The 26284-nt window shown below is 40.2% G+C and overlaps 1 protein-coding gene across 1 annotated transcript in view; it reads right to left on the bottom strand.

Moving 5' to 3' along the window:
• Positions 1–26284, bottom strand: part of kiaa1109 (KIAA1109 ortholog) — an 85934-nt gene that overhangs the window by 59375 nt on the left and 275 nt on the right. The window contains exons 2-33 of the mRNA XM_073482902.1: positions 23837–23972; positions 20389–20505; positions 18982–19060; positions 18823–18887; positions 18363–18537; positions 17860–17941; positions 17494–17687; positions 16305–16384; positions 15820–15970; positions 14967–15123; positions 14472–14550; positions 13642–13733; positions 13386–13503; positions 13076–13231; positions 11754–11851; positions 11335–11519; positions 10335–10441; positions 9982–10202; positions 9576–9794; positions 9037–9174; positions 8193–8369; positions 7679–7807; positions 6932–7051; positions 6496–6827; positions 5404–5654; positions 4751–4991; positions 4081–4572; positions 1942–2215; positions 1684–1821; positions 1430–1500; positions 622–795; positions 15–135 (exon numbers count right to left, since the gene is read on the bottom strand). Of these exons, the coding sequence (XP_073339003.1) occupies positions 15–135; positions 622–795; positions 1430–1500; positions 1684–1821; positions 1942–2215; positions 4081–4572; positions 4751–4991; positions 5404–5654; positions 6496–6827; positions 6932–7051; positions 7679–7807; positions 8193–8369; positions 9037–9174; positions 9576–9794; positions 9982–10202; positions 10335–10441; positions 11335–11519; positions 11754–11851; positions 13076–13231; positions 13386–13503; positions 13642–13733; positions 14472–14550; positions 14967–15123; positions 15820–15970; positions 16305–16384; positions 17494–17687; positions 17860–17941; positions 18363–18537; positions 18823–18887; positions 18982–19060; positions 20389–20505; positions 23837–23942 (5139 nt within the window). The 5' untranslated portion in view covers positions 23943–23972. The remainder of the gene's footprint in view (positions 1–14; positions 136–621; positions 796–1429; positions 1501–1683; positions 1822–1941; positions 2216–4080; positions 4573–4750; positions 4992–5403; positions 5655–6495; positions 6828–6931; positions 7052–7678; positions 7808–8192; positions 8370–9036; positions 9175–9575; positions 9795–9981; positions 10203–10334; positions 10442–11334; positions 11520–11753; positions 11852–13075; positions 13232–13385; positions 13504–13641; positions 13734–14471; positions 14551–14966; positions 15124–15819; positions 15971–16304; positions 16385–17493; positions 17688–17859; positions 17942–18362; positions 18538–18822; positions 18888–18981; positions 19061–20388; positions 20506–23836; positions 23973–26284) is intronic.

The raw sequence follows: 26284 nt of genomic DNA, 5'->3' as shown, positions 1-26284 counted from the left end.
TCTGTTGTACTTACAGACTCAGTGACTGTAGACTTGCTGATCTGATAGGCTTCATTCAGGACTTTTCCATGAAGGTCATCCAGAATAGCTGCCGGATGACGGATACTGGCAAAGTGGACCATAGATTCAATGTACCTGAAAGATAACAAAAAGACAGACAAGCTGTAGTGGATCAAAAACAACCCATCTCCACGCTACACTAGCCAAGAGCTAAGTGCTTGTAAGACAGTTGTAAACCCAGTAGTGTTAGCTTTTGGCAAACTAAAAGATTCACACTGGTAGATAACCAAGAGCGAGACCAGACCCTAAAGCACTGTCAGCAGAATTTTAGATCCAAGATGTAGTGTGCATTGGGATTTAAATTGGCTTTAAGTCAAATCTTAGCTTCAGGCTAAAAATAACTATCTTAGAGTGTGCAATGGTAGAAAGACGTAGGGTCAGCCAAGTATCATATTTCACATCAGGGTTCTCAAACTGAGACTGAAAACCTAGTTTGAAGGATGTGTGATCAATAAAGAAGCATGAAAAGCAGACCAAATGCAAATAACATTTGAGATCAGGAAATATTGAAAACACAGATATAAAAAATAAATAAATAAATACATTAGGGATGGTTCCTACCTGTCCAGGGATTCAGCCACAAGGGGCGTGAGCACCACATTGATAGCTCCCTTCACCTCCACGATGGCAGTGGTCCTGGTCTGAGCTAAGGGTTGCTCCAGAGTCCAGTCGTCTGTTGTCGTGTCTTCATCTGTGTTCTCCATGGCCCGCTTATCCAGTGGGGTGTATGGTGTACTGTGATCATATGTTAAATATTCATTATACAAAACACAGCTAGTAGATAGCTTGCTACTTGAATGGACAGTGTGAAGCAACACATCATTTGAGTGCTGCTGAGAATACTGAGCTATATAAAAGCTAAAAAAGAAAACACACTTTCTTTAGTAGGGCTGTGCAATATGATTACACATTATTTGTGATGATAAATGTCTGTCATTTCATATTGTGCTCTATCATTAATTTCGTTGTGTTGCAAATCATACTGGCCATGTTTTACTTCATTTGGACGTCTCATGAAGGCAACACAAACAAACATGGAGGGGAGTTAACGTGACACAGCATGAAAACATTCTGAACAAGGACTCTCAAGCCAAAACAAACAAAAAGGATAGCTTGTACTTAAAAGAAAGAGGCTACTTCTGTCATATGGATGTGATTTGGGTATGAAAATTCTTGACAGAGACCAGAGAAACCACCCATATTCATCAAATTTAACAAAAATCTGCTATATTTTGATATGTATTGCCATCTGGATATGAAATGACCTATAGTGGGATATGAGATTGTATTCATATCACACAGCAAATACAATTCAAATAATAATTGTAAACTACACTGTTCCTGTAACTTTATAGGGTGGCTTCAATACCTATTGTTCTCTCCCATCAGCTGAACTCCTCGGTCCAGTAAAGAGCTGGCTGAGAGGCCCTGCTTTATCACCTGTAACATAAAAAAAAATGTTACAACTACAAACTGGTGCACAGGATTTATTAAGAATGGATATATAACATTTGACCATTTTAAGAGTCAATACCACTACAAAATTCTCAAGTTAAACTATAGTGTTAAATGCTAAGGGAGCCAATAACCTCCCTACACACAAAGACTGCTATTTACAAAGACCTTAAAGCTGGGGACAGAGAGCTGGTCAAATGAGGCAGAGCTCTCCTCGCTGGTGGGTGTGTCCAAATCTAGGGGGCGGTGCAGAGAGGACTTGGAGGTCCTCTTATTGGTGGGCTGCTTAACAGACCAATTTGAGACCTGGCAGAGAAGTAAAGAATGCTTTAATTGGACAAAAATCGATTACAGTAAAAATTTGCAGACTAGGCTACACCTCAGTGTGCAAATGTTTTTTGACCATTGAATGACTCACAACTTTACCTGATAGTGGGCTAGGTAGCTCTGGTAGCAGGCCATGACGTGGGGCTGGCGGGTCACAGGGCCAGGTTCAGCTGTCTTCTCCACCTCCACTGAGCTCTCCTCCTCCATGGCGAGGGCTGAGACGAAGGAGGCCTGGGATGTGTGGCTGGGCAGGGGATGGGGAGGCAGCGGGGGCAGCGTCGGGAGCAGGGGTGGGGGGCGTGGCTCAGTGATCAGCTCCCCGTTGAGAACATAGGTGAGAGGACCCTCGACACTGTGGTAGATGGAGCTCCGACTGGGATAAAACAAAGTCAATGTGTTAAAGTCAGTCATAGACATAAAATGTTGGCAGATGGCTATTTGTCGCCCTTGAAGGGAACTCCTCTTACTGTCAAATGTGTATGTGTATGTATGTATGTATGTATGTATGTATGTATGTATGTATGTATGTATGTATATATATATATATATATATATATATATATATATATATATATATATATATATATATATATATATATATATATATATATATATATATATATATATAAAAAAAACAGGTGCAGTGATATCAACTTATATGACATCAAATATCAGTAACCGTCTTTCCAGTTAGAAGTTGGTGGTATAGGCTACGTTAAATATGGCTATAGTATAAAGAGTAGAGCGGAAGTTGTGACCAAAAACAAAACCAGTTACTAGCAAACTGCCAATATACCTCCATGAAGAAGAAGAAAAAAGAAAACAGTTGCCTTGGTCATCTAGGAGACAATAATGGAGAGAGACCTTCAGTTTGTTTTTTTTTCTTTTAAGGCAAATTGTCAGAATTTTTTCATGTCAGCTAGTCACAGCCATACATCCCATTAAGCCCATAAACTGTTTTTAGACAAAGGCAAAAAAGAACTTACTCGAACTTTACCATTTCCATCAAGCTATTATAATACGATACTTCAAAATACACATGGAAATATGTTGATATAAACATGGCTGTCAACATTAACCACTTGTTAAACATTATGCCAGTCAGGCACCTCTTTTCTGCACAGTTTACTGTTTTCGAATTCAGCCTTATGTTTCCACTAGCTTGTGCCATTTGAAACCTTCCATTAGACAGAGATTATTATTTGTGTTTGTGTGGAGGTTCTATCAATCAAAAAGAGTGCTGCAATCAATGCAAGAACATTTTTGGGTAATAGAAAAATGAAAAGGTGGCCGTAGAAAAAGACTGAAATACAATTTGCAGAACACAGGGCCAGTAAGTGGCTGCCCATGCCTCATTTGCTACAGCCCGTCTAGATCACATCCGTCCTCGCATGATCGTTTCAAAGTAATAAATGAAAGCTGCGACGTGTTGAGCTGCAGGACAAGTTCCTTAACACAATGAAATGCAAAACTTGTTGGGAATCAAACATAAAAATATAATTTCACTGTTTATGTATTCCACAGACATTTTACAATCACAGCAAAGATGTCAGTGTAACTCATAATACAAGTAAGTGTTAAAGACCTTGTTCTTGCAGTAACTCCAATACATGTTGTTGTTGTTTTCGAAATGCAAATGGTTTCTACATTATTTACATCTTACTCCAATAACCATTAAGCTTAAAAAAGACAAAACATAAATTCTATTCCTCCATTTAAATGGAGTTTAAACATAGGGTGTATGTTTTTGTAAAAATCTTGACATTGTGATTTTTTTTCAAGACACTATGATAATACCATCGAAATTTCAAAGTAACCTCCCTAAAAGGGATCTGAGATATTGGAGACACTTGATGAAAAGTCAAATCTCCGTATTCGTCACTGTCTTAAAATGTAAATCGAAAATCAAAAATCCTTCAGAGTGGCCCCTTTAACATTATTAAAAAGGGTAACACTTCAAGTAATACGGCAAGGTCAGAACTCACTTGATGGGTCATTAATTCATCTGCTCTTACAGATGAGAAATGAGAGACTCTTTGAAGTTACAGAGAGCTGTGAGCTGTCTAGACTCAACCATCATCCTAATCCTGTTCTTAACCTTGTACTTGATCTAACTATACACCCAGTCTCCTCTCTAATTTTCAAACTCTAACTTTGAGAACTTTTCTGTTGTCCACTGAGGCTGAGCAGAATATTTCACACTCCATTTTATAAAAGTACATCATCATCGAAGCTGACCTGTAGTTCTCCATGTGATACGGGGGCTGCTGTGGCTGCTGCATCTGCTGCCTCCTCTTCTTTTTTCGGCCCGGGTAAGTTCCTGGACCCTCATCTGCACTGCTGATTGGCTCAAATTCTTCAGTGGCTGAAAAGTAGGCCTCGCTGTCGGCCACGGACATGCTGGAGTCTGCAGAGCGGTACTGATGAAAGGTGTTGGAGTCGGCTGAAGGCGTGAAGGGAAATGAGCCGTAGCTTCTGCGCTGACGCGGCGAATCCAGGACGTTCTCATCGCTGCGGGAGACCTCACTGCTGAACTGGACGCCACCGGACAGGACTGGTGGAGGCTTATCAGTAAAGACAGCAGCTGACAGGCTCTTTGTGCTGCCCAGTCGACCTGAGTGCACAGACGACTGCCGTTTGAGGGGGGAACAGAGGGGTGAGCGCACTGAGGAGCGGTCCTGGGAGCTGTTGGGTGAGACTGGCGAGACCTCCGGGACTTCTCCTTGGGTGCTGCACGGAAGGAGGAGAAAATAAGTAAGTACACCCAGGCTGAAGATGCTGCTTGTGCTGCCTTCTAGTGATTTCCACGTGCTCTGAACTCTTTATATTTGTGTATTTGTAATTTTCTGATGTTAAAAATACACCACGGATGTGAGAGTATTAAGTCATCATTCTGGATGTTACTCACTCAGCAGGGCTTTTGCCATTCATGGGGAACATGCGTTCCTCTGTGCTTGGCGAGGGAGTGTCCCTTTCTCCCGCTAGCAGGGGCAACGCAGCGCTAGAGGAACTATTTTCCTCAGAGGAGGAGGCCGAGCTGTGTGAGCGTTGGGGCACCTGGAGACTGAGATGTTGCTGAGCTCGCCTTTCAGGCAGCTCAGGGGGCAGGCACGGCGAGTGCGTGTCCGTCTTCAGCCCTACGACTCTCCCTAAGAAATTACATTTGTTTTAGAAAATGGTAATCCTTTCAGACACATTGCAAACAATTTTTTTCTGTATTAGTAGGCTGCATTTAGTACTTTGCATCCCATGCATACATTCTGTATTTCATGGCGAGCTTGTCACAATTCATTTAAGGACCACTGCTTAGGCAGATAAGATGCTGAGAAAAAGCTCAATATATTATCATATAATACAATGAATTCTCATTAAATGAACTCCTGTATAAGCATTCTTACTCCCAGGGGTCCCCGTATGGGAAAAGTAGCTGCTGTTTTAGTAAATTAAACATTTTAACTATTCTTAATCTTGCTTGGGTTCCACGTAAAAAAAAAAAAAAAAGACCTCGAACAAATCAGGGGAATATCAGGAAATGTATATAAAATCTTTGCAAATGCATACCATCCACTTTGGGTGTTTCCTTGGTAATAATCCACTCCCCAGGCTGCAGCAGAGACTGGCCATAAGACATGTTTGACTCTGTGCTGGAAGAAGAGAATGCAGAAGAGGAGGAGGGTGTCAGCTCTTCCAGCTTGAAGAAGTCCAGGCCCATGTTGGTACCTCCGAAGAACCTGCAGCCTCCGAGGCAGCCGCAGCGGTTCCTGCTGCGCTTGTTGCGGATGCCAGCCTCTTCAGGCCACAGGAACCAGAGTCTGAAGAGAAGAGGAAGAGATAATCAAAGCGACTGATGTAGAAAAAAAAATAAAATTTAGGATAGCTAGAGTTGCTGAAATACACTTTATGGTTGCTGTTTGTCTGTGAGAATTAATATTTCAGACATATCAGGCACTTATATAACAAATGTTGCACTGGTCTCCCTTTCTTAACAACAGATAACATTAATAGTCTCTTTCTTTGTTCTGTTTAGGTTTTGTCTTGGCATACGCACCTAGAAGCGTGAATGTACACACAAATCTTATGGTTTCTCAGAAACACCCACATACACTACCATTAGTTAAAGTAATAAGAAAGATCATGTCCAATTACAAGTGAGACAAGAATATCTGTACTGAAATGTTTCCCTGGAGACCTTTAATGAGGTCTTAAATCACTTTGTTGAATCTATTATCACAGCAGTTGGCTAATTTACCAGCTGATTATCACATATCATGAGCACGATCACTGTATACAGCAGAAAAAATCTCAGCCCAGTAAGTTTAAATAGATATACTTTACATTACGAGATGAACGCCTCATAACTGTAGCAGTGACTCATTATACAGAGGTGTGATACAGACAGTGAGTCATTTCCACTTTGAAAAGAAGGTTCAGCTTTGACATTTTTTTAAAACTGTTTTGTTGTTTAGCTAGAACAAATGAAAAAAAGGTGAAAAAAAGTAGCCAATGACATCACCACTAACTACTAGAACTGCCACAATGCTGGAAACATGCTTTAGGGTTGCTGCGGGACAAAAGGAGAAATCTTTTCCTCCCACACACAGACAATGTGTGTCGTGCTTGGAAAAGTAAATAACACACAACAGAGTTTTCTACCTTTTGGTCTGAGCATCGTGGAGCTCCAGAAACTGCCTTTGGACTTCACATTTGGCTGGGTGGTCAGCGGCCAGGGCGATATCTGCTGTGATGAGGTTCAGGTTGACCGAACCCGCCTCCAGCCAGACAGAGCGTCGCAACAGAGGGGGCTGACCCAGACCCAGCGGCTGACCCAGACCTTGACCCTGTCCGGACGGCTGCAGCCTGATCGCCTCACTGTGCTGCTGCTGCTCGATGTACTGGCGGATGTTTACGTCCTGCACCACAGCGCTGATGCCCTCTCCCACCGCCTGGTTGTGCAGGTTGCAGTTGGCTACACGAATGACAGAAGTCTGGGGAAGGAGATATATAGATCTTTACACATACACACAACGAGTTAAGTCTTTATAAATAAATATCTTGAAAACAAAACACATAAATGTTTGCTGCTAATTGCCTTGATGTTGGCAGCACAGCCATGCTCCACAATGAAGAGGTCGACTCCATCCATGGCCAGTCGGGTCATGGTATATTTCAGCTCCTCTGATGTGCGACAGTGACCTGGCAGGCAGCTCATCTGAAAGACAACCATCATTTAATAGCAGAAACCTTCCAGTGCTTGCAAGGAAACCATTTCCAATTTAGTGTGGCTTTGCTTTACATACCGCTGCATCGCCTGCAGCTACAGCTGCTCACTCGTCAGAAATTAATGAGCACTCTCAGGCAGAGTTTTAAAAAACATTCTTGTTAGTATTCGCATAAAAACAAGACATCTTGTGAAACAAACATGTTTTCTCTCAACATTGCTTCTTACATCACAGTGTTGGAGACGTACGCTATGTATAGCTGCTGTGAGTAGATGAATAGTTTTGTGATAGAGGCCATTTCAGTTTCTCCAGCTGTGAAAAAAGTTTGTCTTGTCTCGCATCATTAGAGAAAGTTTACAGTAGTTTCTTTTTTTTTGTCTGGTGCCACTTGTACATGTCCTTTTCTGTCACACTGGACAGTTCTGACCAACACTCAAATCTAACAAAAGAAAAAAAGCATTCAGCCAAAATTAGCTAATTAAGTAGCTTCAAGCGGGAGATTCAGACACACACATCTGCTAACGACTTCAAACTGATGCTAGACAGTCTGCAGAGAAAACCAGAGAAATGAGGCTCAGACTTGTGCAGCACCTGCATGGTATATGGTGTGTCTGTACCTTGGCATCACAGATGCGACGGTCAGCGCCATGCTGGCAGATCACAGAGGGCTTGGGTTGTTCTAGCTGGAACTCTCTAGACACCCCATGGAAAAGGAAAGTCTCAGCCCACTCGATCACACTGGCCACCTAATAATCACAGTCACACACAGAGACAGATAAGTGCTTCTGAATATCAGGAAATGCAAACGTACAGAATAAAGAAAAGGAGGAGAATAAGTACATGGGGGGGGGGGGGGGGGGGGGGGGGGTGTTGACAAAGCACAAAGAAAACTTTAAACCATAATACAATCAAATAAAACACTACTGCAAGCTGTTGCAGGGATATATTGGACTGTATTATATTGAACAGGTGGTTCACACAAACAACCTTTAGAAAACACGATTTCAAAAGCACTCCCACTCAGCTGACCCTAACAACCGTGACATAATCCTAATCTAACATTCCAAACCGTTCATTTACTTAAACTAAACACACACATACACTCACACACACACACACACACACACACACCTGTGGAACAGTGACCCTGCCAGTGAGCCCCCCGGCCTGCATGTCGATGAGCCAGGCGTACTCCAGTGTGTCGCTGCCCAGGGGGAGGCCCTGAGCCGAGAACATGGCATGGGCCCTCATCTGTAGGCCAGAGAGACTCAGGTGGCCGTCCCTCAACACGCCATCCGCTGTGGGACGCTGTGGGCAAAAGAGGAGAGTCACACATGCTTATATTTCTAATCTTACATCGCTGGGAAAACCCACAGAAACTGAACAACATCAAGGAAATTTCAGGAAATTTCAATTCAATTCAATAAAATCCCTGCACGTGCCATAGAGAAAGAGATTGATATTTGCTGGAGGAGAGAGATGAGGGCTACACATTCTTTGTCTGGGATAAGGGAAAGATATTCACTCTGAGCAGCAAATAGGATCCGACCCATGGCTAAAGCTTAGATATTCTGTGTGGTTATACAATATGCAGGTGCTTGTGCAAACATGGGGCTGGTGCAAAGCATGTTTTATATTGTGCAACACTGACCCGCAAGCTTTACTCAGGGTATTTTCTAAAGACTACAGTTACCAGATTAAAGAGTAATTGTGTATGAAATGTTCAGCCTTTTCACATGTGAGATATGCCACGTAGTTTAAGTTTGTATTACTGTGCTGGATTACAATGTCTAGCTTACTTTTTGAAATTAAATGATGAAAGTAGGAGCCAACATTTTGCGCTTCTGGACATAACATTATCTTTTTCTGTAGCAATTTCCTACATATAAAATCTAAACCAAGGCAATGACAGCACTGTATGGACCCGAAATAAGCAGTGCATCCCATCAGGCACGTGTGTAGCTGAGTTTCTGACCTGGTAGTTGTCACTGATGAAGATATGAATGGGAGACAGGAGCAGCTGCAGCATCGTCTCCTTGTAACCCTTTTTCATCTCAAAACACAGACGCTCGAGGAAGCCGGACGGACCTTCGGGACCCTCGCTGCTGCAGTGCTGGAGGCAGCAAGAAAAGTGAGAAAACATGTGGATTTATGTATCAAGCTGTTTTCATAAACATAAACACACTCAACTGAAGAGGCATAGCTGGCAGGTTTAACTCAAAAAGTAATAAAAGTATATAATAAAACTTGTATCTACACTCTTTACTTTAATGTTCACTGTGTACTGTACATTCTGCCTTCATGTTGTACATATCTATTTTCTTTCGTTTGCATCTATCTAGTGCACGTCTTGAATACATAATTTATTGCACATTTTCATCATTCTTTTTTCACACTATACTGATGAAATAATTTCATTTCTTTATTTCATTCGCCGCACATCTACACTGATCTCTCTCTCATTTTTTTCCTCAAACCAAATCATTAAACAGAACCGGAAGTCAACCATTTTACCATTGGCAGTCGGCCATGGACTTTGTAAAGGTTGATGTACACTGTGATGTCCCAGGGGCGCAGGTCCAGGGGATGGATGTCGGAGGTCTCATTCTGTTCGCTGTCTTCCATTCCCAGAGGAGACCAGCCGAGGCCTGAGGAGGTGGAGGTGGACAACACAGGGCTGGACACAGCCTCCTCAAAGTCTGTGTACATGTCGTCCTCACCAAAATAGTTTTCCTGTGCCAGCGGAAGACAGGACGGTTAGACAAATGAGCTGTGTAGACTTCTAACTGACTGATTACATACATTAATTTCTGGTGGTTTCATTATCATCCAAAATGTAGCATCCTCAGTATTAAATTGATCTACTGAGTGTCATCAAAATCAAGAACCTTATTACGAACTAACTGGAGCATTTCCGTACCTTGATGGAGATCAGCGCTCGGAGCAAAGGCCCATAGAGGATAATTTGAGAATCAGGGGACATTTCCATCTCCACATGAAGTCTGTCCGGGGGGAGCTCTGAGGGGTCAGTGGGCATGCGGTTGTGGGCAGCTGAAGCAGATGTGGATGTGTAGCGCGGTGGGGCATTGGTGTGTTCTGGGGGACGCAGAGCTGACAGCATGGATTCCTCCATCTCAGACACTTCAGACAAAAATTGCAGGCAAGTTAGAAAAAATAATGTCAAACAGCTTTTAAGATATAGGTAAGTGGACGTCTCTCTTGGCTGGCTCTAGAGCAAACAACATAGAATTGACACTGAATTGGTGAGCTTACACGACTGTTTAAGCTGCTCATCAGCCTTCTGGGGATAGATGGGGTGCCAGGTGTAGTCAATGATGAGCAAGAAGTTGGGCACACTCCAGCAATCCACCCAGCCGGCTCTGATGTGAGAAAGAAAAACATGTAGGCTCAGCACACAGTCATAATGCAGAGTTTATCATCATTTCAAGTGAATTTTCCAGCCCATCGACAGCTTTATGAACTGAGGATCAACAGTAAAAGTGAAGAGACAGCAAATGGGTCTCGCCTGATTTCTCTGCCGCACAGAGTGCACTGTTTCAGACAGAATTTGATGGTAACCTCCCAGGGGGTTAGTGGGTCTATTGCAGTGCTTCACCAATATAGTCTGGCTCTGGTCTATATTTTACAAATCATCTGTGATGTTGAGTTATTATGTTCAGAGTGCACAATGTATGTGCTACCCAACTAGCAAAGGGTCTCCAGCAGCTCTTTGAACTCTTTAGAGTGGTGTTTACAATGTGGAAATAGACCCTCGCTCTGTAACGTTCTACAAAAGGGATGCAGACTAAGATGGACGTAGAACAGTTCTACACATAAGAAAGGGTCAAAGTAGATAAAGACTGGTATGAAATCACTAGTGGAAGCTCCAAGAAGATGAGTTTATACCTCTTATGTTTATCTCAAATAAAGGATACCAAAACACGAAAAAGTACACACAACTGGGGATGCTAAATGGAACACTGTCAGATTGGCATGCGATTCAAAATATCAAAGTAGTTCTGATAAACAGCCTATTACCCTTCCTTTGAAGACAATAGACACATACAGAAACCCACAGAAACATAAACTATTGAAACAGCAAAGCATGAAAATTGAAGGTGAGTGGCACATTTACTGGAAATTACCACCTACTACCCTGGCAACATTTCTTTTCTACCTAAGCATTGATGTGAATCAGTGTTACAACGATGAATCATCCTACTCTTTGCTTGCACCCACAACCACAGAGAAAGAATTTCCTGCTTTAACTCACTCTGCATGGGTGATGTTTCTCCAGCGGGACTTGGCCGGTTTGGAAGGGGGAGCTCCTTGGTTCTCCCCTGGCATAAACATGTCTGGGGGCAGCTTTACGTTCTGGTAATCTTTGGCCAGGGTGAGGAGTGGGTAGCGGCTCGGGTGGCACTCCGGCAGGGACAGTCGCATGTCTGTATCCTCTGCCTGAGGAGGACAAGGCACATATACATGTATATACCCACACATAGATGTATCTTAGATGTGAATACTTTGACGCCAACTGAATTTCCAAAAACAGCTTATAACCAATAGTGTGTGTAGTCATGTGTAGGATAATTTTCCAGACAGAAAAACATATTTACAATCACAGTCAAATAAAAGAATAAACATTAATTTTAAGAACAAATCACATTCACTGGTCCATTAGGTATGACTCACCTTCAAGCTGAAGCGGGTATGGCAGGTGGTTGGAACAAACTCATTGAAAGGCAAAGTGAAGTCTATATTGAGTGTCTCACCGCATGCTGCCAGGTACACTATAGAAGGTCAATAATGCAACTGATTAGAGTAGAGTGGAGGGGAGTATATACTGTACAATATATATATCATGACTTAATACAGTTACAGTATCCTATCATGGACATTCCAGTGTTAAGCAATAAATTATCGATAGCTTTCATGCCGGATTTGGAGTTTTTATGCATTTTTGCATAAATGCTAACGCTGTTTCTAAAGACATATGTTACTTAATGCTCGGTCTATTTGTTACACTGCAAACTGCAAAATTATTTTATCACTCAATTATTAATTATGAAGAATTTCATTCCTGTTAATTCTAAATGGCATTTTTTTAATGTAGCTTCACCCTTTACAGCAGATATTATTTATTTTAGTTGTGACAGATTTGTGTCCTTTACATCAGACTTCATCTTTTTCTCTTAACAGTCACAATTTGTACTGTGTTATTGTATTGTATTGCATTGTTTTGTATTTTGTAAAATTAGCCAGTGATTTGTGGTCTGACTCAACATATTAGCACATTGTTACAAAAACACAGTGTTTTGTAGATGCAAAAACCAGCAAATGAAGCATCCAACTGAACAAACATGGACAAGTCTCGGCTACATTTGAAAACAGATATTTTTCTCTCAATTTAAAAAGGAAAAATATGTCCACACAACCTTCATTTTACAGTAAGCTGTGATAAAGTTTGCGACCTCATTTTAAATATTAGTGAAGACCATTCTGAGCATGTTTTGTGATCTTATTTTACTTTGGCGGGAGTAATGTGAAAACACATATACTAGTTATTAATTATTCATTTCGTTATTTGACGCCTATTTCTTCACCTTTATTGATTTAATGCCTTTCTTGGACATGGCCAAGCAGTGCTAACTAAATGTAAACAAATCATTGTTGTTGTTGTTGTTGTTGCCGCCTCAGGCCCATGCTCATGACACAAAGCAACAATGGGCATGTTATAGTCTCCCAAATGGTCCACTTTATGTCCACACGGAAATACAGAAACTGGAGTTTTGAAAAATTGGACCTTTAGAAGGTTTTACAAGTTTTACCTTATCTCAGTTTTAGTGACCTAAAACAACACTTGCTTGCCAAAATGCAGAGAAAGCTGTATAACATTTTTTGTTTACCGTATAAGTTTAACTGGCATAAAAAAATCAAAGGACAGAAAATCAATTTGAGTAAAAATGTATTCTTCTTTGGTGTTTTGCATCTGGACCAAGAGCACATCTTCTCACCATTCTCTTGCTGCTTGGTGGAACAGTCAATCCAGTTGTGCTGGTTTGCTGCCCAGATCATCTCAAACTGGTGGAAAAGGATCTTGAACTTCCAGGAATAGGGCACAAAAGAGTAGATGTCTGGGGCACTGTCACTCGCCCAGTCCTGGATCAAATCTAAAAGGAAAGAAAAGTCGGTGACAAAGTGAAAGACATTTATTTTTCATGCATTTCACTAAATGCTAAACGCTAAATGCTAATGATCTAATTGGCTAATTATTGTGCACAGGTTGTATTGTCTTCAGTTCTGTCCATTCACTAAAGGACTCACCTGTGAAGAAGTTTTTCTGGGCGTAGATGAAGTGGTAGGTGGCCTTGTACACCTCAATCTCACACTGCCATGACTGAGGCATGTTCCACACCCGAGGATAGCTGGCTATGACATGAAACTGAAACCGCAAAACACAATTTCAATACTTACAGATTTGATTTGCTCCTTTGTATCTTTTAAGTGGATGAAGTGATTTTTTACTTTTCTGTCTAAAGAGTCAACTGAAAAGCTTCTTGTACAAATGCCTGCTACTTACAGCCAGCATCTCAGCCTCCAGAAGAGTTCTGTACTGCATGCTGCTTGTGGTGTCCACATGAAGCAGCTGGCCTTTGATGGTAGGAGAGTAGCCTGAGGGCAGAGGAGAGAAAAGCAGGGTTATCAAGTCTCAGGACACAAGGCTGGAGTCAAGTTCTTACAAATAATATCATTTACAAGCCAAACTTGAGAAGGAACCTATGTTAACTATATTTTTGGGGACAGAGGAGAACAGTGACTGATGACCGACAAAATATTATTCGCTCAGTATGATAAATTAACAGAATTAACAGAAAAACACTAGAGTAAATAAAGTCAATGTTCTCTTAGGTCAGTTGTTTTATTCTTGATATGGCTTTAAATGAATTTCTGCTGATTTTACTTGATCTATTGATATATGATGCATGTATAATGTGTACTGTGAAGAATATTTCAATATTGAATTTTATACGTATGCAAGTCTCATAAAGTAAAGTTTAGTTACAGCTTGCCAAGATTCCACCAACTCTCTTTTTTATAAAGTGTGTATATGGTGTTATAGTCGAGAACAAAAAAAATAATTATATATGATAAATCTAGGAAAACATATATGTTTAATAAATCAAAATCAAAATGTATGAGGACCAGCAGGCTTTTCATAATAATGCTCATCTTGAATGTAGTTCAAGCCATTAGTCAGTACAACAGATTATTACCCAATGATGGAAAACTGTTAGAGTTGACGTGTGACATTCTAAGAATAACATGTCCTTTAACCAGAGGGACATCTGCTGTGACAACCGATTGAAGTGTTGACATTTCGGTCAGCTGGTCTTTGAAACACACACTCACCGTTCTCTCCTACAGTCATGGGGATGTTGACTTCCAGGTAAGAGCCTGCACCTACATTCACATGGATGGCATTGGTTTCCTAGTAACAAGAATGAAGACAGAGCATGGAGGGAGAGAGATGGCAACCAGAAAATTATTACAGAAGCTGCCGTACTGCCTTAGAAATTACAGAAAGTCACCTACTTGGAACAAAAAAAACTGTTCAAAAGAAGTAATAAAATAACAGTCTTCCCTGACATTTTACGATTTTAATCATCATGCATTCATGTTGATATTAGCATGCACTTCACATTCTTAGCTTTGTGAAAATCCATGTGCTTGAGGATGAAAATTTGAAAAAGCATAAAACATGAACCAATACCAATAGCTTAAAACACAGTGAGTCATAAAGACAAAGACAAGGGGGAGCAGCAGGGAGAGGTAATATGATCAGAGAAGGTGACAAGAAAAGAAGCGTGAGGGAAGAAAACACACAACAGTAAGAGAAAGCCTCACCCTGTTTTTGGTAAAGAGTAGGTCGATGGTGGCATCGGCAATGATGTTCATGCGGAGCTCAAAGGCCTGGATCTGCCTGGGTTTGCCTGACTGGGCGACCTCGGTCACTTTCATGGCCTGGTAGTCAGCCGGCAGGAAGAACTTCCACAGACAGTCCCTGAGAGAAGTCAGTTTGTGTAAATGCAAGGCCATTTCTGGACAGCCCAAAGCCTTAAAAGTATGATCTATAAACTGTTTGAAGACTCTCACCTAACAAAGAAACATTCATCTAACATCTATTACATTTGCATCTGTACTGATACGTTATTTAAGTGCATGCAAAATATATAATAATGGTGCTATGTTATCCAACTTAATGTCGTTTATAAATTTAGTCTAAAGTGGAAAGAGACAACCTTCCCCTCCCAGTGTTTCCAAGTGGTATTACTGTTGGCACAACTGTCGCAAAGACAAATGGATCGCTTTCTGTTTCTGTTTTCTGAGTCACAACAGGACAAAACATGACTATTCATTCATTCAATTTATCATGGAGCCATGAAAGCAAATAGAAATGGTGCCAGACTGCCAGCGAGGTTCAATCTAAATGCCGATAGTGTCATTCTTCTGAAGCCATTACATTGTGTAATCAAAATTTACTTCATAATGATACATTAAAGCAAAGAACTTCTCTATTGCCAGTTTAACTACCGAGATCAGTCATTCAAAAGTTAAAAGCGGAGGTTCTCTAATTGTGTAGTTGTTAACCATTACATAATTGATGTCAACAACTGCCTCTGTTTATGTAACATACACTGAATTGGGGCAAAATTTTTCAAGTTGAAATTCTTGGGTTTCTGCATTTGTCATCACTCACCTCTGACGATCTGCCCAGGGGCCATAGTTGAAGTCAGTCCCTTTTCCACAGACAATGTCCAGACCCCAACATGGGGGCAGGTCCTGAAGCTTATCACCCTCACTGCATGTCTCTGCCTCTTCCCCACTCTCCTGCTCCATAGGTACCAGACCTACACAAACACACAAATACATTTCAAGCGAATCTGACAAAGAATGCTGAACAAAACCCAGAAGTGTATGAAAAACATTGCAGACAATCTTGCTATGACTTGAAACTACTACACTGGGGCTGCTTTATAATCATCTAGCCAGCATCCATTGATCATGCTCATATTTTTTTACAAGCAATCAAGTGTATAGGGTTGTTCAGTGGTAAAATACAGCATGTGTTTTTCCAATGCTGAACAATTCCCAGTAGAATTACTTGAGTACACCGCTGCAAATTCTGTTGTTTTAACATTTGTAAATATTGTGCGTCTGTGTATGCATGCTACACAAGCTTACCGGGTTCATCCTGGTAATAGTAGATGTCAACATCATTGGACTGCATGACCACAAAGCCTTCACCCATTAGTCTGGGAGGTCTAGAATCCAAATCCATAAAATCACAGTTTAGAGGCAAAGTACAGATTTTATACAGAGGTTATGATCTGTGTAGACTTATTCTGGATCATACAAATGGGAGTCACAGCAGGTTAGCAGGTACCTAAAAGGAACCAAGGCATAAATAAAATATGCAGTCTGGGTTGAAACTTTCTGGCATGAAGACACTCTTTCAATTTCATAAAAGCACCAGTCTTCATCTTGCCGGACATTCCAATAAAGCTTTAAGATGTGTCAAGGCAGTCCTTGAAAAGGTAAAGTTTAAAATCACTGATGGCTTCTACAGAGGCTGCAGCTGCCAAGGTTTTATCGAGAGTGACTCCTTAATCACAGAAGGTTAACGTAATTTACTCTCTATGGCATTCCATTCAGTTAAAGTGCAGATAATGGTTTATGGTATCCTTGCTCATAATGACGTACAATTAAAGCTGTCAGGTAAAAATAGGAGGAAAGTGATGCCCCATTCAAATATTTTACCAACATTTTTGGTATCAAAATAGCCAGTTGCCCTTTTCGTATATATACCTCCTTATCCTTTTTGTAACTGCAGATGCAGCTCTATACTCAGCTAAATACAAGCTGAGTCATCCACTAAATGCAGTATAAAAAAGCAGCAAAAAAAAGAAAGCAGCAAAAAAACTCAATTATTCAAATAAAACTATTTGTTTTGACTTAACTCCTCCTAACTGTGGCACAAAATCGGATTACCTCTTTTTATTTTTTTTACAAATAAGCAGAGGAATATGGAGCGAGTCTTCCGCCTTGTGTTTAAAGAGTCCCACAGTACATACTGCAAGAGTTTTCAATTTTAAACTGCATAATCATTTTTAACAGTCATTACGGTATACCCAAAAAACAAGTATATTTTGAGATTTATCTCCAAAAATGTTTCACAAATTGCTTTGAATAAATAAATAAACACCACCATGTCTGCTACATTATTTAATCTGTTTGGTGTTACTCTTATAGGATTTTCAACCCTGATTTTAAACAGCCTTTGGAAATAAGTGATTTTATAGGAACACTGAAATTAAATTAAAATTAAGTGAAGTTTGCCCCGGTGGTGTTACTTCACCAGTACGTGACTTACTCGTCATTCTGCATGCCAAGGTAGCGTGGACTGGGAACCAGCATGACACGCACATTCTCCAGCGAGCCTTTGACAATGTGCATGTACTGGTCCAGGTGGCTGGATGGAGGCTTGGTGGCGTACGTCAGGAAGGCATCCTCAAAGTTCACGCACAGAGTTTGGGGGAGGTAGTGGTTCCCAAACGCCAGACGGCCCTGTAGGAGAGTAAACACACGCACACACAAAATAAAGGAACGAAGCCCAAACCCTTCAAATATGTTTTGTTTTTTGTTTTTTTTGTTTATAATCATTTAAGCAATTTCTAAAGGTGGAATTGTGCCCTGACCAAATTCCATAAAATTTTTGTTGAAATCCTAAAGTACTTACAGTGCTGATGTTAACCTTGATGACAGGGATCAGCGAGCGCCAAGATGATGTAGGGTCTGGACTCTCTGCTTTGATGTTCACACTGTAAGAGGACCAAAAGACATTCAACAGTCGATTCAACAGCACTATAATTAGCTTGACCGTCAGTGGGAAATGACAATAGCTCTTCTCTGTGCAGATGCTTTTAATGCATTTGGTGACAGAAAATTGAGTGTGAAGGCACAGCTTTTTCAGATTTCTTGTCATCAAATCTGCATTCATCAAAATCTTCCACGGGAAATTGCTGATTTCTGCTTTTTTACAGTTTGTTTACTGCCCAAATTTGTGGATTAGGCTATTATTTGAATGTCATTTTTATCATCAAAATGCAAAGACATCACCATCCAAAGCTTTAACAACTGTAGAGGCAAGATACCATAAAGTTTGTATTTAGTAACTTCTACTAAACAAACTTCAAATCACGTTCAAAAGACGTTTCAATTTCCCAGAGGCCTTGGTCGTACCTTTCTAGGCTCTTGTGTCTGTCTTCTCTCCCCCTCTCTTCATCTTTTTTGGGTGTTATGAGTGTGGGCTCCAGTCCAAAGGTCTCCTGCAGTCGGGCATAGAGGTCAGTCCGGTTGTAGACATGGAATTCGAAGCCGTTAACAGTCAAGTAAAGCCTGGTCTCTGCCTTGGGATCTGACGACAAGAAACAGAAGAAAGTCAGAACTCATGTTGATGTGTCCCTCTATAACTGGTACATTTAAATAGCTGTTGCATCTTGATAGTTCATAGTCCATACTCCAACAGACTGGAGAGCTATGCAAATATTCTACAACAATACAATATATTAAAAATACTAACAGATGAGCATTTGCAGCAAAGATTCATTTTTTTTATTTTTTTCTGTGGTTTATCAGGATAATTAAAAGCTGCTTCAATGCTAAACTAAGGTCCTTGTGAACAAATCTCTGCCCTACTCACCATGCTGTTTCTGTTTTGGGTTATACATTTTCCACCAACGAAATATGACAAAGCCATCCTGTATCCTGTAACAGAGAAAAGAAGAATTAAAGAATAAGCAAGCTGTAAGATTATAGACCAACAAAGGGGAGGCAAATGATGTAGAACAGGTCGGGTTACCTGATAGACATGTCCTGGTTGATGTAGTAGACATCTCTGAACATGACTTTCCCCGACAGCACAGAGAAGGAGAAGGAACCTGTGGAGGGGGTCACACATATTCTTATTTCTCTGTAATATAAACTAAGTATATTTCAGTCACATGATAATAGTTTCCAAATGCACCTGTTTGGATTTGATCACAATGGTCTGAAATTCTGGCCAAAAAAATCAGCTAATCCAAATGTTAAACAAAAGATGTAATTACAAGGTTGTGTAAGCTCTGATTAAAATATAAAACATTCCAGATGTTACTGGAATATTTTGTCACCTTGTCACCTTCACTGAGAAAAAAATTATCTTAATTAAGATCTAATTGTACAACAAGTAGGTCAGAGTCATGAAGCAAGAAAAATGAGCAAGAAAACTGAACATGATTTTCTATCACATTAATTCTTTTTGGCTCATAACATGTCTTTTTCCTTTTCAATTACACCCTGCAGAGAGAATGACAACATCTGAGTGACGTAGCTAGAGTGGTGTCATCTGACTGTTGTATTTCTGATGTTTCCTCTGGCTCAAGAAAGGAACTGTAAGCTTGTTTTGGTCGGTGCTTCCCTGACAAGACACACCTTCAGGCGTGTTCAAGCCTGCTTAGCACGTTAGAAAATGTGAAAAATAAAAGATTGTGCTGTTTGTTATGAAGGTTTTGCTCTTGGTCTTGTGTTTACAACCAAGTCTTTGTTCCCTTACAAGACTTTTTGTAAATGCCGCCCCAAGACAGAGTAACAACCTCTTTGGAATGTTGAATCAATTCAAATATAAATTTTAAAAATTGATTAGCAGGCACACGGGTGACTGCTCACTTTGTAGCGACACATGTTGGCAAAGAGATGTTAACTAAGCCGTGCTTTCCTCATCAAATCCTAATGCTGCTTTGCTTTCTTGCACTTCCTATTTGCTCACAGCTGCAGGTTTCTGTCAACATACTCTGCTATGAATGTCAATTCACTGATCAAATGTTCAATACAAACACATCACAAATTCAGCATCACTATGACACACTCTGGCTTCTCTTTTAGTTTGAATGTACAGTAGTATTCAGGGCTGAATGCTGAGCAGATGCACATGACAAATTCTGCTCTTTAGTAAAGAAATGGATGTGTTTTTGGAAGAAGCTAATCACTTGCTTAAAAAAATAACACCAGCCTCACACTTGGATTCAGGCCTCAAGGTGCTTTATAAATTAGCTCCTGTGTCATTCATGTAGAGAAATTCAATCTGGTGTTGGTTGCAGTAGATGGAGATAATCACTAAGAGAAACCGGCTCATCATGAAATATTCAGAGTTAACGCCTTGAACTGGAAGCTTTGGCAGCGTTCCTCCTCACTATTCATCAGTGTGTGATGGAGCACCTGACACACGCACCAATGTGAATGTAGCCATCCTTGTAGAGTCTGTTGATGATGAGGGTGAGGATGAGGCCGATGTTGCGGGAGTTGTAATAGGTTAAATAGATGATCCATCCACAGGACAGAATGGTGGCTGAAAGACAACAACACAACAGGGTCAAGTTTGTTAATACAGTAGAAGCAGGATTTTTTTTTAATTGTTTTATGGTGCTGGAATACTTTGTTTATACAAATTAAATATATATATTAGGGCTGTCAGAGTTAACGTGATAATAATACGTTAACGCAAATAATACGTTAACGCAAATTCCTCTTAACCCCGTAGTTTGGGATATCAGGAAGCGCATGGCAAGCAGAAACAAATCTCCTTGAGCAGAAATGGATAAAGAAAAGGGTCTTTTGAATGGCATGTTCAGGTTCAAAGCCCTGTTAGATGGTTACTGTAAGTTATTTGCATTTACTGTTGATGTGAACACTGTGTTACCACTGGAGTATGTCAAGTCTCAAATACCACGTGCTGGCCAAGCACACAGCCGATGCAGAGAGCCTTCCTCCCTCCTCCTCCATCCAAAGGCAGACCACAGTGGATAGTTTTCAAAAGAGACGCCTGGACAACTCTACATGCGACAAACTTTTAACTGGGATAGCTAAATGGGTGGCTACAGCTTGATTAACATTGTTTAGTTAACCTTTACAAGTGTAAAGTGGGACTCTACATTGTGTCAGTATTACTAAGAAATGTTACTTTCAGGTCAGTATGCCCATCAGTTGTTGCTTGTTAGGCTTGAGTTTGCCATGTTATGCTTTCAGCATATTTTTTGAGCATGCAGTACCTTTGACGTTATTCTGGAAAATATTCTGGACAGTATTTGTAGTAAATATATATTTACTTAAAGCAAACATATTTGTCCACTCCCATATTGATAAGAGTATTTAAAACTTGAAAAATATCCCTTTAAAGGTACATTTAGAACAGTAAGTAATTGTACTCAGTTACATTCCATCACTGTACACAACATATAAAGTGCCTACAAAAAGTATTCATCGCCTCTGATGTTATCCCCTTTTATTGCTTTTACAGTCAAGTGACTGTAGTATCTAGTAGTGTCTGAAGGTCCAGTCTGGTTAATCAGTATGCCTGGCTACAATTACACCATGAAGACAAAAGAATACTCCAAGTAACTACGTGAAGAAGTTATGGAAAAGTATAAGTCAGGGGATGGATACAAAAACATTTCCAAGTCAATGAACATCCCCCGGAGATTAGTTAAATCAATCATTAAAAAAGTGAAGGAATATGGTACATGTGTAAATCTGCCCAGAATAAGCCCCTCTCACAAACTGAGTGACCATGCAAGAAGGAAACTAGTGAGGGAGGCCACCAAGACACCCATGACTACTCTGAAGGAGTTAAAAGCTTCAGCAGCTGAGATGGGAGGGACCCTACATACAACAACTGTTGCCCAGGTTCTTCACCAGTCAACGCTTTATGGGAGAATGGCAAAGAGAAGAGATGGAGGTTCAACCAAAGGCATGTGGGAGACTCTTAGGTCAACTGGAGGAAGGTTCTTTGGTCTGATGAGACCAAAATGGAGCTTTCTGGCCATCAGAAAAGCATAGGCGATATGCTTGGTGGCCACCAAACACTGCACATCACCACACACACCATTCTCAGCAGCAGGCCCTGGAAGACTTGTAAAGGTAGAGGGTAAAATGAATGCAGCTAAATATAGGAAAATCCTGGAGGACAACCTGATTCAGTCTGCAGAGAGAACTATGACTTGAGAGAAGATTTATTTTCCAGCAAGACAATGACCCCAAGCATACAGCAAAAGCTACACAGTAATGGTTTAAAGACAACAAGGTAGATGTTCTGGAGTGGCTGAGTCAAAGCCAGACCTCAATCCAATAGAGAATTTGTGGCTGGACTTGAACAGGGCTGTTCATGCCTGATCCCTGTGCAACCTGACAGAGGCTTGAGCAAAGACGAATGAAGTAAAATTGCAGTGTCTAGATGTGCAACACTAATTGAGACCTATCCACACAGACTCAGTGCTGTGATTGCGGCCAATGGTGCATCTACTAAATACTGACTTGAAGGGGGTGAATACTGATGCAATACTTTAAACTATATATTTTTAATTAACTGATATTACTTTGTAGAAATCTGTATTCACTTCAGGGTTTTTTTGGTAATTTTTTTTGTTTTGTATATTGACCATGATTCCATTTATAAAAGTAACAAAAGGGGAAAACCTCCGAGGGGGTGAATACTTTTTATAGACACTGTATAGTAGGGCTAAAAAAACTGCCATAAAAGCACCACTCAGATTTAGGCCGCAGCCCCATACATGCAAAATCAATATTTGCAAGGCAAGCAAATCTGCATCCTGGTTTTGTGTGGAGTTCAACTTTGGGGAACTTACACCAACAAAGCCACAACCAGAACCAATAGCAAGGACATGTGTGCTTGACCCCACAAACGGACTAGAAATCAGCAAACTGTGTTCCATGTGCTGATTTAGCCCCTTTAATAGTACATGTGAATTACCTTGTTGTTTGGTCCTTTGAATACAATATGCCAGATGCTACTTTTCCAGACATGATACAGATTCATCAGCACAGGGAAATGATTGCAGGATTACAGCAGTACTCAAAACTGTAATGGGCTTAGAAACCAATCATGAATTCTGCTAAAATATGTGTTCATCATATTTTATAAAGAAATACAGCAATGCAGATGTGATTAATAGACTAATGACTTTTATGTCTGGTCTGACAGCTGGGTTTTACGGCTGCACTAAAGCTTTAGTTTGATGTCGTCCCCCCCCCCCCAAAAAAATGTTTTCAGCTTGAAGATGTTGCATCATATAAAGAAAGCTTCATTCTATGAGGCATTTAATATCATTGGCCCACCTCTCTGTGCACCTGCACTGAGCAATAACTCGAAACTATCATTTCTTTTTACTGTAGTTAGATCGCAATGAAATATTAATGCAGTCAACTTCATTAAAAGCAAACACGAATCAATATCTTTCATGTGGGATCTTAGACACATTACGGATTAGTTTATCATACTTGCAGCTCCCATGACCGACTACTATATACAATACTGAACTATTCCTTAGCATGTCTGTGGTAATTTACATAAAGTCGGTGTACATCATCCCGTCATTAACCCTAAATCAAAGAGACTGAAAATGATATTCTCACTCCTGCAAAGAGTAAAATATTTGTATTGTACCTGGAAGGATAACAGCTTACAAAACCTCTGTTTAATAAATGAGTTATAAATAAAGTAAGACCAAAGAATCTTTTCTGTATCTAATTGGAACCCTGTAGCGTCTATCTGTCGGGAGTTTGTGCTCCGAATACAGTACATAGAAGGGGCCATCAATAACTCTCCTAGCCAGTTTACATCCATCGTTCTGCATATATTTCCCCCAGAGAGGATACAGACTTACCAACGAGGAGCCAGATGAAGTTCGAGTTGTGCTTGTTAAGAAAGTCATCCAGATCCACGAAGCTGGGGAAAGTGCTTTCATTGTTTTTGGCCACATGCCCCTCCATGGCTAAAAGGTCTCAGTTTGATGTCTAAAACTGAAAAAGTCAGATTAGTTGCATGGTACAGGTCCAAAACCAACCATGAGAGACAACAAAAAATAAAGCATATGCACAACAGGACAGAAAGACAAAGAGACAAATGTTTAGAAGAAAATGTATTTAAAACATTTGTAATGAATCTTTATTGCACAAATAGCTGCATACGTTTTCCAGGAAGAGAAAGTTAGCTAAAACTAAATTCTTAAATTAAAATGGTGGCAGATAAAATTGTGCAGCAAACAAAAAGACTTAATGAAAAATAATATAAATTCAAATTCTACTGAAACCTATTTACAACATAAATGTTTTTCTTATATAAAATAAAATATGCAATAAAACTGCTGCTCCAACTTTGCCAGTCAAACTAAATGGACAGTATAAATCTCCTAACAACAGGTTAAAGTCCTACAATTTTTTATATAAAAAAAAGAAAAAACAAGGAGCTTATGTCTACACGGTTATATGCACAGTCTGTTTAACATGTAACTACTAATTGTTGTTTAAAACTGTATTGTATCGTACTCACAATTCATAAGAGCTGAGCATGGGGAACTTAAAGAAAAATGTTTGCTATGCGTTACCCCTCATGTGATCAAAATTGGCTACATACGTTCTAATACATGCTATGAGGACATAGGCTGTGCTTGGTGATGAGGACTTTGCTCCTACACAAAGGATTATTTTATTTGTTTGTGTGAGGCCGGGGGCTCGTGGAAGGGTGTTTGCACGGCTATTTGTGTTTGCTGTGCTCTCAGCCAGCCCATTCTTCAGAATCAAAAGCTTGAATACTATTACACACATAATTACATATTACACTCTCGGTCACACACACACACACACACACACACACACACCTAAATCTTCATCTAATCACTTTAAATGACGCTGACTGTACAAGCACTGAGATGTAGCAAAACCAAGCCCTCTCCCTCTTTCACAGAAAACATTTTGATTTATTTGACTTCTGCTCAGATAGGACATTTTATGAATCAAAATATGTAAATATGTAAAATGTCACTGAAGTTCTGGATCTCAAAGGGGACTTGACACAAGCCACCTGCCAGATGCTAATCCAATTCTGGCTGTGGCCGTCGGTTTTTTTTACAATGCCAAATTAGGCAGGAGGAGGAAAAAGCTCATTAGGTAGTCAACTACACTTAAAATAACTAAAACAGTTTTTGAAATCACAACGGCACACTCTTATACACCACCTTAAATGTGACCATCTGAATGGATCATAACACAGATATTCCTGTAAGGCACATTCAGATTTCGAGTAATACCTTACATGAGTTATGAGGTATGACTCATCACAGATACCTGTGATCCGAGAGCTTTCAGTTTTGGTTTATATATGGTGGACAGTGGTCATCATTTCAGCTGAAGAACTACTTATCCATTTTGTGTTTGCTACCACAGCTGTCCCCAAATGTTTCCTTGTTATCAGGCCAAATGCTACAACTATCACCAGGCCTTAATAAGCACAGTTTGGGAAAATAACTCTTTTATCATTGCATAACAGGGTAAAATGAAACACACATGAACAGTCACTGCTGGATTATGTACTTATGCTGCTTAACAGTGACTGAAATAACTAATTTTGGTACGGAGTCTGGCAAGGACTGCACAAGCATTCTTGATCAACAAACATTTCACAGGTACACAAACTATCAAGACATGTAGTTCTGTTGTCGTTATTATCATTCTAGGTATATCCATGTTTAAAACCACTGCACTGTAAAATCTGGCCATTGACTTCAAGCTGACTGTTCCTATCAGCAAAGGACACACATTTTTAATGTGACCTGATACCTTTTCGGAGCCGGTTATACGGCACACATGTGATTCACAGAACCAAATTAAAACGAACATTTTATCCAAATGACTTGCTGCCGTTTGGTTGTTGTATATTGCTTCACGTTAAAATAACTTGAACTTTTCGCGGGGACTTAAATGTCTTTGACTTTGTTTACACATTGAACTGGTAGAGCTATCACTGACATAATTTTCTAGATTGATATAATTATCTATAGAGCTATCTAATCTGTTTAGCTAAAGTCCAACATGACCAAGCGTTTAATTGCCGATTGTTGAATTAACATTTCACTTGACATCAGACGTGAACTGGAACCCACAGCCATACCTGACACCAAACACACACCTATCTAGCTAATCCCAGGTCTTCAGTAATTTCCCGAGCGTTATCCTCAGCACCAGAAACTAACACGAACCTAACGTGTCTCATTTTACTGGTGTTTCTAACATTATTGCAAAAGGCTGCTGACCCGTCAAACACAGCCGGTCAGTTT

The sequence above is a fragment of the Pagrus major genome, chromosome 16 (genome assembly GCF_040436345.1).
Source record: "Pagrus major chromosome 16, Pma_NU_1.0".
In the NCBI taxonomy this organism is placed as follows: domain Eukaryota; kingdom Metazoa; phylum Chordata; class Actinopteri; order Spariformes; family Sparidae; genus Pagrus; species Pagrus major.
The sequence above is the reverse complement of the archived record's forward strand: the minus strand, read 5'-3'. Positions and strand labels throughout refer to the sequence as shown.